The sequence below is a fragment of the Falco punctatus genome, assembly GCF_963210335.1.
Source record: "Falco punctatus genome assembly, chromosome: 1".
Taxonomy (NCBI): Eukaryota; Metazoa; Chordata; class Aves; order Falconiformes; family Falconidae; genus Falco; species Falco punctatus.
Genome location: NC_137580.1, coordinates 40,281,133 through 40,298,039, shown reverse-complemented (window position 1 = coordinate 40,298,039; position 16,907 = coordinate 40,281,133). Strand labels below are relative to the sequence as shown.

The window sequence follows — 16,907 nt, the reverse complement described above, 5'->3', positions numbered from 1 at the left end:
TTCTTCCCCTCTCTGGCAGAGGAGGTTTACTTGAGAAAAAAGCTTTTTGCTTATTTAAAAACAACTTGAGCAAAACAGATAACACCCTCATACAGCTAGTCTCTACCTTTGTATTTTGGTATTTGCAATTATAAACCCTTATCCACTGGGAGAAGAATCCACACCACAGCGTGGATACATCCCTTCCCTGTAGTACATTTCTCAGTGTCTGGTACACCATGTACCATTTAATATATCCACATAGAAGAGTCTGAGACAAGAGCTACAGCTGAAAATTACTCAAGAAAAAGTCATGTTAATAGAAACCTGCCTCAGAGAATTAGTGCTCATCTTGTCAAGCTTCCTGTGCCTGTCTGCATTGGTCTCCTTACTAGATATCTGTGTCACACTTGGGCTCATAACTGTCTGCCAGACCCCCATCTTTTACTATTTAAGGTAGTAAATGACTCAAATACAGAAGCATCACATCCATTTTCTGCCAACAGGCAGAAGTTTTATTTCCTAATAGTTACAGTAGAATTTAGTGCACACTTAGTACTTTTGAGATATAAAATGTTATTTAAACGCCATCACATAGTGCTCAAAAAAGAAAGCCATTTTAAGAAAAGCCAAGATAATTCCACAGGGAAAAATAATTTAAGCTTCTCATAAAGAAAGGGTTTCTCTTCAAGTGCCTTTCCAGCAGAGGTACCTTATCTGTACAGTTTTCATCCTCTAATCAAGATGGGAGTCATACATACATATACACATACACAAAATGCAGTGGGGAGCAGTACTATGGCTTATCATAGTTTTTCAGTCAGGTTAGGAGATGTTCATTACCAGAAAGGAAAAATAAAAATACTTAAACTTGTGAGAAACAAGTATGTAATGCTTCATCAGCAGTTACCACCGCAGGTTAACTGTTTCTCTGCTCTGCATGAACAGTTACTAATTCAAGATGTCTACACCTGAATTCTGTTGTTGCTGATAGAAATTCAGTGTTCAAAATTATTCCCGCATCTTTCTGTGGAGGGCACTTACACAACCCTTTCCTCACCCACGCTTATTCTTGACCTCCTCCTCCTCTCCATACTACCATGCAACATGGGAACGTGGCCAGATGTAGCACACTGACTCCCCACACATCAGCCCACCAAGGGGGTGAACAACTTTTGACCATTTCCCTTGCCACCAGCATCCCAGAACTTACGCCTGGGCCATGGTCTCCCGTTTGGGCTGGTGTTGTTCAGTAGCTGTGCACTTAAAGGAGTCATCTCTGAAAGGTGTGTGTGTGTGTGTGTGTGTGTGTGTGTGCAGATTCCCAAGTTTAACACCTGACAGTGCTAGAAACCAGTGCCCAAACCCCTCTCAAGCTGATCCTACACTGTTCACCCCAAACCCAGGGCAAAGCCAGGCTCAAATTTCAGTACCTAAACTCACTAGTTGGTGTGCCTCGTGGCCCTACTTGGTTTTCTCTTATATTCATACAATTCTAATACACAATAATTAAGAGATGAGCATGAGGACTCCTTTCCTTTGGGAGGGGTTAGGGGCTGAAGCAATGCAACATTGCAAATGCACTGTTGGCCAAAAGCCTCTGAAATTGGCGATCCAGAGACAACTCTTGCACTGCCTGGTCAGCTGAAGTCCTGACCAGTTTCTAGGCACTGAACAGCATCTGCTGTAGACAAGGACTGGTGTCGCCCAGATGGAGGTGTTCACCTTCAGGTAGAGGTCTGCCTATATGCAAGGGAAATCCTCAACTCTTTCACAGCACAGAATTTGAAGCCTTTCTAGGCAGGCAGCCCAGTGGTACTAACATATACAAGCTTGGACTACTGAGAAACCAGCTACCCTCAAGCGTACAAGAGTTATTGTTAATAGCATTTGAAAGTCTGTGAGATTTTTTTTAAAAAATATCTCCTCTTGCCAGCTATCATCACCCTCTAATGAGAAATAGAAATACTGTGGCTTTGAGAAAATACAGTTTCCTTATCTGTTGTCCTGCTTGCTCCTCATGCCATACCAAGAGAAAGTTCCTTAAGACTGTGATGCTGAAACCCAAATCAGCCAAAAGTACATTTTTCTAGCTACTCTGGTCCCAAAGGTGTCAGCAACACCTGGAGCAGACATGAAATTGGTGCCTATCACTGTGCTCACAGCCTCCTCTCTCCGAGTCCCTTCTGAACTTACTCCACCTCCAGAGCAGACCTCATCCCTGGCCTGAGAGCGTATTAGAAGAACAAATCTTGGGCGGTAGGACCATAAAGTGGCAGTTGCGACTACTTCAGTTTGAACCCAGGGCACGCCTCGTCCAGCCATGTGCTCCTCCAGCTGCAAGGCTATTGTGTAAAAGCTAGTAACCAAGAGAACTGGCTATTTTTCTTGTTAATCCCATTGCTTGTTACCATGGAGCTCTGTTGCGAGTTCAGTGCTGTTCGCCCACGCCAAGGACTGAGGAACATTATTACAAGCAAGACCCTTCAAGGACTTATCAGGGAGATACTCAGCCCACCCAAGATGCCAAGAGCAATTTAAGTTTCTGTCAATGAATGTAGCTTGAATTTGATGTGATCAGTTAGTAGGGTGGAGGGGCAAAGCTGGTGGTCAACTTCATTCATCTCAACGCTTGGCACCCATGTTAAGGCCAGGCTGCACACGAAACACAACTATTTTTTAATGCTCAAAGCGTGAGAAGCTTGGAAAGTACCAAGGAAGGCAAAAGATACGACAACACACTTAGCAACAGATGTAGGGCTTCAGCTTTAAAGACAGAAGTTGTACACAACGCACTCAAGCAGCCAGTGCTTCAGGGAGCATTGAGGGATGGTTCTGATGGGAACAGAAGCAGCTTAACTGACATGGACTCGACTGTTTTAGCAGACACAGATCTCCCACTGCAGTTTGTCTTCCCAGTTCCAAAACCCAGTGCCCAGTCCTGCTGGCAGCACCATGCCATGCTTGCCAGCATAATTCAGGCCTGGGGAAAAAAAAAGATTACATGTCTAGAGGTGCTGTACAGGAAGGATTACTGACACGTCAGCACCTCCTAGTACGGAACCAGGAGGGCAGAAAGCCCTAGCATAGAAGAGGATCTGGGCAAAGGTTCTTCACACTCCAGTACTAGAGATATGGTATTAAAAAAGCAACAAGAGCAGAAGGGAAACTCCTGGTTGAGCATCACAATCACATTGCTACCCCTTAGCCTGGATGGGAAAGAAAGGATCCTCCAGTGCCTGTGGGGTGTTTGGACTGCACAAGTCACCAACATGCTACAGCCCTTACACAAATGGCGGCCAAACCAACAGGGGGGGGAAAAAAACCCAAACTACTTCAAAAGCATTCTCTCCAAGCCCACTATGAAGGACCAGGCACCACACCACAAACCCCCGACCTGGGCAGCCAGACAGAAAAATCCCCAGAACACTCTGCCTGTCTCCTCCCCCTCAGCCCCCAAAACAGGGAGAATGCAGCCCCCCAGCAACACATGCGTTCACGCTGGCCATCGTGGAGCTCATGCACTGATATCAGGTCAGACAAACATCACTAACCTCTCACAGGAAACATCTCCATTGCAAGACGCTCACTTGAGTGGGTCAGATGAACACACCGCAAGACTGCCGGTAACAGAGAGGCCAAGGAGCAAGTCTGAAGAGCCCAAACACTGGTATAACATTGATAAAAATACTTTCAAAACAGTGTAGCCAGCCAACTCCAGGCTTCCATTTAAAGGATCACTAGATCAACACCAGGCTTATTCCTTAAGATACAGACAGTAGGAGATGAAGTTTTTAAGAAGTTGTTGAATCACACCCATAAAAATAAATCAACTATTAAAAGACACGCTGCTTTAGAGATACGTATTCCTCATTGTCCTAATTACAAAGTTGGCTGAATGCAGCTCTTTGAAAAATGAAACACGGCTGTTGTCATGCTGTTTCAGCAGGGTGGTGTGTCAGAGGAAGTTCTCCAGCAGACAATGTTCTTTCAGGGTCTGATTGTATATCTAAGGGAGGGCCACATGGCCCATGACCCCTGAAATGCATCCATTAAAGAAAATAGACTCTCAAGCACACAATCACTTCCATTTGTCTTTTGTGCTATTGTGGTAGATTCAAGAATACTGGGCTATTTAAACAGGAATGATGTGGGGTCTGCAGAGGTCTGCGCAAGAGTGTGGCAAGTCTGAATTAAATCCTTCGTGTTCTTATGGGAATTCAGCAAGACTTGATTAAAAAAAAAAAAGTTTTTAGACAGACAATCTTCCTTCCAAGACTACATCTTTAGACAGTGTTATTAAGGCTGCCTAACCCTTCCCAGTACTGTTTTCAGTTGCTTTTACATTCACCGAGTCCTGGCTGTTCAAGATAGGAGTTTGCATGCTAGCCGGGTCTGCCTCAGGCAGAGTTGTTTTGGAACATGTGAATTCAACTGCTTCTCAGAAAGCAGCATGGGAATAAACACATTGTTTTGTTCAATTTCTGGTGACTTTTTTTGAAAAGCCTTGGACCCATGATTTAGAACTGAGACTTTAATGAACAGGGGATAGCTTTTTTGTGTCAAATTTGATTTTTGTCATCACCAAAAACCTAGGCAAATTATAAGCCTTTTGAGGAGAGGAGAAAGAGCAGCTAAATTGCATATGCTCAACAACCCTTAGACTTTAGAACTTAAGACTCAATGGTTTCGGCTTTGCTGAGTAAAATTGGAAGCAAGTATGGGGCAAGCAGGAAGTAATGAATAGGAGCCAGTAAAAAAAAAAAAAAAAGAGAAAATTTGCAGCAGTAGGGGATATACCAGGAGAATCTGTGACTGAAGGAGATTCAGAGCCCAGGTTTTAAGCCAATAAGCCACAGTAGCAGCCTGGGAAGACCAAAGAGGTGTAACAAGGGACAGTATAGAGACAGACATGGCAAGAAGTCCTCACTGGCTCCACCACAGAACATGCCTTTCTCTGTCATGGAGGATCCTCATTTCACCAATTATTCTTGTCAGAAGGGCTGTTGGATGAAGTATATTTTTTATGTCCTTTGCTGCTCAACTGGAAAAGCCCTTTGCTGTTGGAGGCTGTTGTTTTAAAGAGCAGAGTCTGGCTGGCAGCTCTGGAAATGCAAACCTGCTGATGAACAACACTGTCACCAGAAGCACACTGGGAAACACTTTCACAGTAGCAAGCAGAAATTCGCTTCTGTAAGTTTTTCCTTATTTTGGAGTGAAAGAGTGCAAGTCAGCCTTTAATTACTCAACCATAAAACACACAGCATTAGTTCCATCATTCTGTGCTTTAGAGCACTGCTTTTGTGGGCTGCACGTTTTTAACGGTTTGGCAAGTTGCATGTTGGGCATTAAGCTTAAGAGAAACAGATCTGGAACACCAGTGCATTTGCTAAGCCTTATTCAATATTTGTATAGCCTTGTATCTGATTATTATTCAGTTTGCCTTTATGTTTTGGAACAGAGATGGAAAAGCATGACCTACAGTCACATCTTCCTGCATGAAGTCAACAACAGGCAATTCTACTACAGTAGATAGAGATTGCTCCGGAGATTTCCAGCTCTAGTGAGCAGGTCTACACAGTACCCAAAGACAGAAATCAGTTGTACACTAGTCACGCAGGGTGCAAAGGTTATAAATACAACTACCCAGTTAAGTGCCTGCCAGTCTGATGTCTAGAACATTCAGATGAAGAAGGCGTCTCCAGTCCTAAGCTTATACCAACGTCAATGACATATGCACAAGTTTCAAGCAGTCTGCTAAACCTTCTGTGGTAGAGGCTATATGGAAAGTCAGAACTCTGATAGCCTTCCTTCAGAAGGAGCTTCAAAGTCTGGCAACACCTAACTACGGCATTTCAGGCTTAAAATGAAACTCTGCTAGTGCATCTGCAAAGGCTTAATTGCAGTATTTGAGAATTTCACCATTTGTTAGTGAAAGCCAAGTATATGTGCTGCTAATCAATGACATACCAGATCTTTAAAGCAGAAAAATCTACCCATGATCCAAGAGTAACATACCACCTCTTTCTGCAGAGGCTGGATTTCCTCAGTTTACTCAGTTTCACTTTTGAGCTGAAGAGGAAGGATTTTGTCATGTGTTTTGAGGTTTATGTTAGAAGGGTAAGCAACTAGAGGTACATATTATGCAAACTTAACCTCAGCCCTGACCCCAGCAGCTCTTTCTTCCCCTTGTGTCAGCCCACACTCTCAAGGAGGCCAGTTTTATATGCTTTTGTCTTGTTTTTCTAGCCCTTGTCAGCTTTCCATCCGCACAAAGTTTTTCATACCTTATTCAAGGTACAATAAAAGCAGATGATAGCATCTGAAAATGAGGCAGAAACAGATCTGTTACACCGCTTTATTGAATTAACGGCTTACAGAAAGGTAATGAAGCCTGTTCCAGAACAGGAGTCTACCCCTAAATGTTACCCCTTGCAGTTCAGTTTCTCCATTTGCAATTTCCCAGCACTTAGTGTCTATTTACTGAGACTAAAAACTTGTTTACAGTGGGATTGCTTTCATAAATGAGGTTTTTTGGATCCTCAACCTAGGCAGAGTCCTCATTAGTAGTTCTGTAATCCTACAGTGCTTTTAACAACTGTGCTTTTGGTACAGGACAGGTTGGACAGTCATTCTCCCTATCTCTTCTAAACCAAGTGCTTGTTGGTGGTCTCAGCTCGGATCCAAATACATCAGCTTCGACTTGTTCTGCAAGGTCATGCTTACAACAACTGCTGGGCACAGCAATCCCCTTTCAAAACCTTCCTTGTAAGTTTAAGGGTAATAACAAGACTAACAGAAAGTTAAGAAGGGCACCCTCTGAACCCGATGATGTCAAACTAAAGAATGTGTCTGATCCAGTTAAAATTATGATCTCTTGACTTTCCAGCCATTTGGAGTAGTTGGGATGCTGCTCCCACTTCACAGGCTTTTTCCACACGATGTTTCCTTAGGAGACCCTGAAGCCTTATATCAGTTTCTTAAAATTCCCCAATCCCCCAGGATCAATTCTTTATTTACAGTGTTAAGAGCCTTCTAATTAAGCTTTAATGAGTCCAACATCAGTTCCGCATGTATGTCACGTCACAGCTCTCCTACCTCAACCACAAAGATCAGTTTAAGTGCTGCTCTGCCCAGTTCCAATAGCTCCGTCCTTGACATTAAGAGCAATCCTACCTCCATCCTTTCATCCCAATACAAGTCACTGCAGCTCATCACCTCCTTTTCCTTACCAGAAAGGGACTGAGCAGCAGGTGCCAGGTCCTTTCCCTCCAGCTGTGTTTTGTTTCAGCATAGGCTCACTAACCCAGTCTGAGCTGCAGAGGTTTATGAATAGATGTGAATAAAGGACAGGATCGCTGTCCCGTGCTCGTGCAGTAAACTCCTGAAGGCACTGTGACTTGCAGGATAGGCAGCTGCAGCACCCTTCCTTTGCTTTCTTGTTTCTTAGAAGGGCAGTCCTACCCATCCTAGCATCAGGAAGTTACCTCAGTCTTAATAACAACCTCACCCACTTCCATTTTCTTACACAAACTGATATTGCCCTAACAAGTTGAGAAACTCGTCCACACCAATATTGAGGAAGGTTTAACTCCCACCTCAGCCACATGCTGTTTCTGGTTTTACATGTACATGTGTGCACACAAAGCCTTTGCTTCAGGAGACTTCGGCAAGCCCCCTCAAACCTGCAGAATTTCTTGGGCTCATCCATGTGCTCTCAGGTCTTAAATAACCTGGATGTATCCAGTTTTCCTGAAGCAACGGGAACATTGCTGTGTGTCCACCAAAATACCCTTCTTCCAAACAGCTTGTTTTTCCTGCAAGCCAGTATCCTCAAATCCAGTTGCACCAACTGCCTTGCGTATGTGCTCCAAGATCATAGCAAACCAGTTTTTGGAGGGGATTGCACCCACTACCAGCATTGCTTGCTGCCCATCTCAGCTCAGCTATGTTATGCTGCAAGCCAGTTTTGCTATTCTGTCATGGACCATCATTCATCACGAACTATGCCAGCCAAGGGAAAAAAGTTCAACCGTACATAATTAAGGGACTCACCAAAGTGAAAATTTAATACAACCATGCTCCTTCCAGCAAGCTTTATCTAATGAGACTGCAGTGCTCTGAATGCTCAAAGGGCAGCCCCCAACCTTCCTCTGCATTGAGGAACTGGTGGGGGGTGGGGTGGGGGTGGGGGAGATGACAACACACAACAGAAGTGGCTACATAATCCAAATTGGACAAGACTCTAGTATTTGAGACTGGTGCCAAGTAAACAAGTGTTTCCGTGAAAAGGAGAACAAAGTCAGTGACTTTGATTTCTCCCTGGATTCAAGATCACAGGTAGATTCCTCAACATCCACTGCAGTGCAAGGAAACTCTTTAGCAGGGATGCTAGTTAGTTCCTTCCCTCTGCGTGCCTCTCCTTTTAGTCTTGTAAAAGGCTTTGAGATCACCTGTCAAGTTTGGCTGTAGCTGGTTGTCAGAAGGACACCCATGGCACCATTACATAAAACCTAGCTTCCTTTAGGGGAAAAAGCAGCTAAGAACATCTCCTACATAGTTATCAGTCTACTTCAAATACCCAGTGCAGAGACTACAATAGATCTCAAAGTGACAAGATCTGAATGCAGACAGTGCTAGGAGCTCAATCAAGTTTGATTCTTCAAGGACTGTGACAGCTCACGGTGCACACAAGTCCAGGGGAGCATTTCTGAAGACAATGTACCTCTTTCAGTCACAACAACAGCTTGCGAAGACTTTGACATTTATTTTTATTTCAGTTCAAAATAAAAGGCATCCCCAGGCTGAGCAAGCTGTCTGCTACAAGCCTCCAGCACACAGAGCAGCCATTTCATCCCTGCTCACAGGGCATCACTGCACTGTTGTGTTATTACAAACTCACTCCTTAATTCCCTTATCTTGGGCACGGAGATGCCAGGGGGCTGATGGGGTCTGAACAGCTGAACCCTTCTATTCTTGGGGGATATGTTTTTCTTCCCTGCTTCTCAAGGGAAGAATAGCTAATTTGAAAGGGAATCTATAACTGCAAGAACACAAGAACCCAGAGATTAATAAACTAACAGCCTGTTGGATTAGTCTGAGGATTATTTTGCACAAGCAGAGATATCGACGTACAAACATGTTTGTGCAGATGTGTGGAGGCTCTGGCTATTCAGATGTCAGACTCCAATCCAAGAACTTACTGCAAAGAGATATTGTCTTTGACAACATCAGACCCAGACATGTGGATAGGGAGGGACTGGCATCTCTCACCACTTCTGCCCCAGACTAGCTGCAGTGTCCTGCTCCATTCCCAGGAGCAGGGGGAAACTGCAGCTGAACCCATCAGTGGGGCAGGAAAAGGAAGATTTGGGGTGGTAGCAGTGTTATGGACAAACACTGGGAGAAACTACACTAGAAAAAAAAAGGAAAATCCCCGCACTCACTTATTTTACCTTTGGCTGCTGATTTAGCAAGATTACTTACATCTAGCTTGTAAAAAACACAGTCCAAAGGACAGCTTCAGCAGATGTACAGCTTTGTCCAACAGTTCTGATCTAGGGCACGTTCCTCAGCATATAATAAACCAGCTATCCCAGACAGACCCATTTTGAACCACCACTGAATAGAGACAGATACATCAATGCCTGAACTGCTCCCAACAGAGCAGAGCCAGACCTGGAACAAGCAGTATACTAGTCTCACTTCCTAGAAAAATAACAAAAAAAACAAAAAAACACAGGCAAAGTTTAATAGAGATGGGTTCAAACATGTTGTTAGGACAAGAACATACATTTGCATAACACTGTTGAAATCCTAATGAGATGTCAGATCAGACATTTCTTTCACGTACGAGCATTGGTCATGCCAGTTTCCAGCAGATTAGGAAACAAGGCAGGTCCAAGGCAGAGTTGCCCCATTAGCAAGCCTGGCCACATACAAAGGAATCCAGGAAATCACCCGAGGAGTCCTCTGGTCTCCCTGTACAGGTGAAAACCTTCAACTCAAAAATCAACAGGCTAATCACCTGGGGAAGCCTATTATTTCAGTGCTAAAGCAGCAGCTGGTGCATAAAGTTTTACACCTTTCAATTACAACTAATCTGAGAGCTGATACCAGGCTACAGCCTGTTTGCTGCATGCAAACCTTTTGTTTATCACCTTCTTGCAAGACAAGAATGAGCCTGAGCATCGGTTCACCTTCCCTCACAAGCAAGCACATCACCTCTCCTAAAGGAACAGAGGAGGAAGCAAGCTGTTTGGGGAAACGCCAACATTTAAAACTATTGAAAGAATGCACCGATACCAGACCAGAGGTGTAGGGTGGTTATTGTTGCTGTTGAAATATCTTTGAGGATGCCATCAATCACGATCTAGCAAGATCCAGAGAAACAGCTAAAGCTGTGGGTTTGCTCATCATGGGTGAGGGCTGTCTCGACGGGGCATCTTTTTGACACAGACACATGTGAACCAGGTTGCGCAGAGGCACGCTTCCCTTTCAGGCAACCAAGAGCCCACGGTGGTTATCTCTAGGTCAAGGCAAAGTAACATCGCTACCATTCCTTTGTAGATTCACAGTAAGATTCAAACTATTACTTGTCTGACCTTATGCAGTTTTGTGTTCTGCCTTATCTAGAGCAGGAGAAACTTTTGAAGAGATATCCAATCACTAAAGCTACACTCCCCTTGTACAGTGCTGCGAGGCTTTTAACCGCCGACTCCAAGCAAGCAGCTCTAACAGCCATTAGAAATCAACACAAAGCCAAATTCAAATTTGCTACCTGACAACTTCTCACCCTCTGTGTGAGAGCACGTTAGTTCTGACCTGGGGAAGCAGTGGGCTTTCCCTGGCATCTGCAGCCACAACACTCTCTACCAGGTATCATGGCTACAGAGGTTCTTCTGTAACTTTCTGGCAATTCCTCCCCCTTTAGGCACTGGTGAGGCCACATCAGGAGTGCTGCCTCTAGTCCTGGGCTTTCCAGCACAAGATGCAAATTGAAATGCAACCAGTGGAGAAATACCAGAACACCAGGGACTGGAGCATATGCTGTATGAAAGCAGTGGGAGAAATGGATTTGTCCGGTTTGGGGAAGTGGCTGAGCAGGTCTCTCATCACTGCACACAGCTATCCAGCATAAGGCAATATAGGAGACAGACTTCAAAAGGCACACAGTAGCAAATGTTAGCTGTAAAAATGGAAATTCCAACTCAATAATATTGTGATGTTTTCCATTTCTTCCTTAAAGATAGCATTTAAGCACTGGATCAGGATCTCAGGGAGGTGGGAGAATCTCCCATCCTTGGAAGTATTCACAGCTTGACTGGACAGAGCTCTTAGAAACTTGGCCTCACTTTAAAAGCCACTTATCTTGGAGCAAGGTATTGTACTGGAGACCTCCAGACCTCCCTTCCAACCTCATTTATCCTACAATACAAATTTAAATTTTTACTAACGTAAGACTGCCAATATTTTCATTCAAGAAATTAAAAGGCACTTTCCCTTCAGGACAGCAGCCACCCAGTTAAAGTAAAATTCCATTTCAGAATTCTACATCCTGCACAAATTAAGAATAATCACATTCTAAGGGATGCTGCCTATTTCTGCTGTTGTTGCTCCTGAAAGCAACAGTGAGTCATGTTGCAGAATGAGACCAAACAACAGTTCCTGTCCCTGAAGGAAAAACAGGCCTGAAAGTTTGCCCAGAGTGACCGCAAGACAAGTATCTCCATGCAGAAGAGGGCTAGAAGGATGCTTTTGGGATTTTGTCCCTCAGTTGCAAAATGGCCAAGGCAAAGATCTCATATGCTTGCTCCCTCAGTGTGAGCATTACAGGAAAGCTGTCCTGAGCTGGGTGGCTCAAGGTGGGACTGGAATAAGAAAGCATCCATGTATACTTGCTCCTCTAAGACTATTCAAGCACCACAGCCGAGTCTCAGCACCAGGGAGGTCTTCAGGTAAAGCACTGCTAAAGCAGAGGAATGCTTGTGTGCAGAAACTCCTGCCAGCCTTCATAACAGCTCTGCTGCACCACAGAGCATGAACACCATGCTGATTGTACATGGTGGCCCTCCCCTGGACAGCCTTAGCTATGGAGATGCATGGCACACCACAATTCAGAAGGTGTGGATCCCACCAGCATCCCAGTACTGACTCACTGTTGCCCAATTCACAGCCCTAGTAACATGTTGCAGGAGGGACCTGGTGTCAGCACACACAGAAAGGAGGATGAAGAGACCCATAGCTTTGTCAGTCTGGACCAGCATGAGATGCCCGCACATTTCTTCTCCCACAACTTACACTAACAGCCCACCCCCAGCCTCACAGCAATAGCTGGTCCCACAGAGAAAGCAGTTATGCTACATGGCTGAAAGACTATATATAAAATATATAGTTTCCATCAAAGCCCTGCCAAACACCCTGTTTTGGCTTATTCATGTCCTCCTAACCTTTCTCTTTGGAGGACTACAGACAGCCACAGCAGTGCACACACACCTTCCCACACCAGCTTCTCTGCCTTGAGTGCTTGGTCCGAGTGGCCTTTCTGACAGATGCAGACCACAAGCTTTCCTCACAGAATTACAGTTTCTAAATGCAGTCAAACCAAAGGAAACTCTGACTTGCCTGCCATGAGATAGCAATCAGAGGCAGACAAGTCTCTTGCTCTCCTGGAGGATTGTGTAAGAAAATACAGTTCATTGCAGAGAACATGGCAAAGTTGTAAGGTAGCTTGTTAATTTTGGATTTTTTTTGTTTGGGTCCCCCCCCAGATGCAAGTTATCCGTTTACACAATGAGTCTCCAATAAGCAATACTGGTCAGACTGCTAAGAAACTTTGGGGATAGGTAAGCACCACTCTGAAGGGAAACACTGATCTCCAGCAGTAGCATTTACCCACCCAAGTACCTCAAGCCAAGGTAGACCGTGCAAGCAGACTGGCTACACAGCAGTGGCTCCCCAAAAAGGATCAAGAAGCGTTTGAACAACTTCCCTTGCCATCTTGCGTGCGTTATCCAAGGCATGCTAACAAAACATTTACTTTCCTACTGCCATCATGACCATACTTTTTCCACCAAGAGTCCTGTCTCACCTCGGGACTTTTAACAAGCAAGAGAGATTTAAAATAGAGCCTAAAAACACTAATGAAAGCCAGAGAGGTCTCTCTGAAAGAAAGAGCTACAACCAAGTTAGTATTTTCCTTCGAACTGTCTTTTTATGACCAGCATTTCATAAAGCCCATAGCCACCAACTTCAGCAGCAGCAACAAGGTAACAGTAGTCCCCCCAAAACAAACAAAAAAATCAGTTGATATTTCAGCAGCCTTCTCAGGTAAAAGGAGAGCTGGCCTCTAAGGATGGGTACAGTCACACTGGGAGCATCACAGCTTCAGATCAAAGATGAAACACAGCAGCCCAGTTGCTGGCTGCTCTGAACACAGACATGAAACAGAAAAGTGTTAACCAAGGCCAGACTTTGGCTTGCTTTCTGTCCTGGAGCCACACTCAACTGGTCTCTTGGGCATTAGTTTTTAGCAAGAGCAAGAGCAGCTAGCTAGGACTTGCTGTAGGGTTTCTGGAGCCTACCTACCAGATCTTATCACCTAAAGGCGTCAGGGGAGACAGGCTCCCTAGCCAGATGAAGCACATCAGTTTAAGTGCCTCCTCCAGGTGGGAAAGGGACCAAGACATTTCTTAGCTGCCATGCAAGCCATTTCAAAAAGCAACAGCAGATTGTATCTGCCCTGAGACCCACTCAAAAGCAAGCAAGTCCTCTTCAGGCTCCAGCTATCACACATCCCGCTTGCTTCAGACTGGGAGTTGATGAGCTGGGAGTTGTGAAATGTGGTGTGTCTCTGTTGTCAGTGTGACCTCACCACATCCAAACGGGTATCAGATCTTTTCAGACTCACCACAGCTACGCATAACTACCCTGCCAAGAGATGGGATGCTGTCAGCACCTCCTGTCTGCAACCCTCCTCATGTGCACTCAGAGGAAGTCATCTCCAGCTGATTTGAGAGGCTATTGAGCAGACGTCCTCCGAACTGAGAGAGCCCAGCCCAATTCAAGTTCAGATTTGTGTAAGCTGGCAAGCAGTCATGCCCACACAGTAACATTGTCTGACAGCCCTATCTCCAAGAGCTCTGTTGCCTCACAGCAACAGATATATTCAGATATATATCTGATAACAGAAATATCACGTTTATAAGATGCAACACATTCAGAGGGGAAGGCATTACCCTAATTTTTACTATAGCAGCACAAAAGACCTTTAGAGCAATAAACCAGCATCTATCTATACTAGGGGCTACTGGTTAAATTCATCTCACATCAGTTTCTCCTACAGGGGAAAAAAAACCCCAAAAAAGGTCATTATCTGTAAGTTCTCATCAGAGCCATCATTGGAACTCAACAGCAGGGGCTCTCCTGCAAGAGAAAAGGCATGTCCAGCCCAGTTGTCTGCTGGAGGAACAGTCAGAAAAATCAAAGAGGATGGGAGAACCAGGTTTTACCTTAACTAAACTCTTCAAGCAAAAGTATTTCAGCAGTCCAGGCTAGAATAGGAGCACAAGAGGTTCAGCTGCAGCCTGCAAGCTTTATGTGGAAAAAGAATCTGGGTGAAGAATAAACTTGAGCCTTAAAGTCTCTAAATTTGCGACTAGTGTCTGGACTAGAGGCAACTGTAAAGCTGTAGTCCTTTTTAACCTTATGTGAAAAGGCAAGCCAAATTAAAATTGCTGAGCAGACACAGCCCATGGTGCAGCAGTCCTGGAAATCAGAGTTGGGGCTGCACAGAAAGAGCAGCTTCAGCAGGTACAGGTAGCAGAAGCACCCATCTCCCAGCTCACTTCCAGCAGACACCGTTTAGCACAGCGAGCAGTTCAGTGGATGCACAGCTTATTGCGTCATCTACAGGAGGGGTCCCAAAACTGAGGGGATCAGCAACAAGTCCCCTAATAATGATATTAACTTCTTCCATTACTTTTTATTTCCTATTAAACCAATGCATATTTTAGCATTTCCACCCAAAAGCACATGACAGAACCTGTTATTTCCAATTGTGGCTCAGCTACTTTTTCAGAGAGAAGGAAGAAAAGCAGAGGGTCTCTAGAAACTTCCTGATACCTCCTTCAACCCCACACTAGTCTGATACACTGAACTACAAATAAGCTGGTCTTTTCATCTCGGTGATGGCTGAGTAGATGGCCCTCGGCAGCAAACCAGCTCCTACCCTATTATTGTCAGGAAGCTTTCTCCAGAGGATCAGACAGTTTGAAAATAATCACCAGCTTCTTAAGGTATTGTCATGGTTTAATGAGGACATATGACAGACACACACACAACCATTAAGAAAAAAAATTAAACCAGTGTTTTCCTTCAACTCCTTGCTTCATAGGTTGTGCAGTAGCTGCACTCTTTAGGTGTCATTTCACCTGATGGAGCAGAGCAAGAGCCTAATTAATATCTCCTACAAGGGACATTCCCCTCAACTAAAGGACGGGAAGCACTGCAGTGGCTGGGGAACGAGAAAAAAATAAGTGTGCGTGTATATACACACATATAAGCAGAGCAAACTCAAAAGCCCAGCTCCTGCTAGACACCTGTGCGACAGCTCACACATGAGGAAGAGCAAAGACAAGGTTAAGAGGCATATCAGTCAGTCATATTTGCACCCACCTTTAGGCTAGGGCTGCCTTGGTGCTCTTGCCACTATCACACAGCTGCCGACCATAAGCCTGTGCCAATTGCAACTTTGCAAAGTCATGCAAAACAGGAATCTGCCTAATTTTTATTTTTTTTTATAATAGAAATACTTGCTGTATTCCAGTGTTAAGATTCCAGCCACGATCAACACGAATCAACATCAGCAACAGAGCAAACAGAGCTGAAAAGCACATATTTTTCAGCCCTCTCAGATTCAACAACTGCTCTCAGTTTACAAAGCAATTATTCAAATTTGTCATGCTGAAAAGCAGCAAGAAAGAAACAAGCTGGGCGCTCACTCTCCACACAAGGTGCAGACCAGCTTTCCCCATGAGCCTTCCCATCAGGATTTGAAGCTCAGCTGGCTCCAAAATTCAGTTTCAGAGCAAATTCAATATGCTGTGTTACTGCATAATCGGTGCAGCATCATTAAGAGGAAGATACAAGTTTATTTTCTCTTTAAGTTGCGGGGGTTTTTTTCCTACTAGATGAGTTTTGATATCATGCTTAGCAGGGAACCAGAGATAAGCCATGTGCTGGGTGAGAGATCTGATGTTTTTATAAAGCATCTTTCATAAGGCAGCAAGGCAGACATTAAACAGGAAGTGTTTATTGACTTTATACTCACTTCATAAAACATTTACACGGGTAAGAGAAGAAACAGGAGCTCCCAGCAACCCAGACTGGATTTCAGTTAAAACAAAGATGAGTTCATGCATCGTTCTAGTATGGAAGTGATCCCAAACACTGGGCAGCCTGAGCTTTAAAGATGCAACATGCTCCTGGAAAAAGACAGACAGAGCTACCCCAGTCAGGGCTTCTTACTGCTCAGCCCCTCAAGTGTAGTTCTCTGCCATTATCCTTTCATTAACTTAAATTGGCATGGAAAGAGCTTGTGCCATTTCCATAGTATTAACATGGTATGTAAACACTACAAAACGAGCGCGTGGAGAGAAAATAGAGGAGTTGCTGGTGCAGGGGAAGCAGCCGACCTGCCTCTCAGCAGCCCCCTGCCCCCGACCCGAGCGCTGCAGCCTCCCCCCTACCCCATCCAGAGGGGCTGTGCCGCCAGCAATGCCCTCTACCTTGTTGCCTCGTGCTGGGCAATCAAGATGGGTATTTATTGCAGGTATTTGCTCTACCATCCTCAGCACAGGACCGGCATCCCCCAGCCTCACATCGGGAGCTATGGAGCACACAAGCATTAGGGATGCAACACTCCAGAT

General features: G+C 44.7%; 1 protein-coding gene across 1 annotated transcript in view; it reads right to left on the bottom strand.

The window, feature by feature from the left end:
• Positions 1 to 14,125, bottom strand: part of SLC4A11 (solute carrier family 4 member 11) — a 134,197-nt gene extending 120,072 nt beyond the window's left edge. Inside the window, exon 1 of the mRNA XM_080396461.1 lies at positions 3,534 to 14,125. Coding sequence (XP_080252587.1) covers positions 3,534 to 3,555 — 22 coding nt within the window. The 5' untranslated portion in view covers positions 3,556 to 14,125. The remainder of the gene's footprint in view (positions 1 to 3,533) is intronic.
• Positions 14,126 to 16,907: the final 2,782 nt, after the last annotated feature.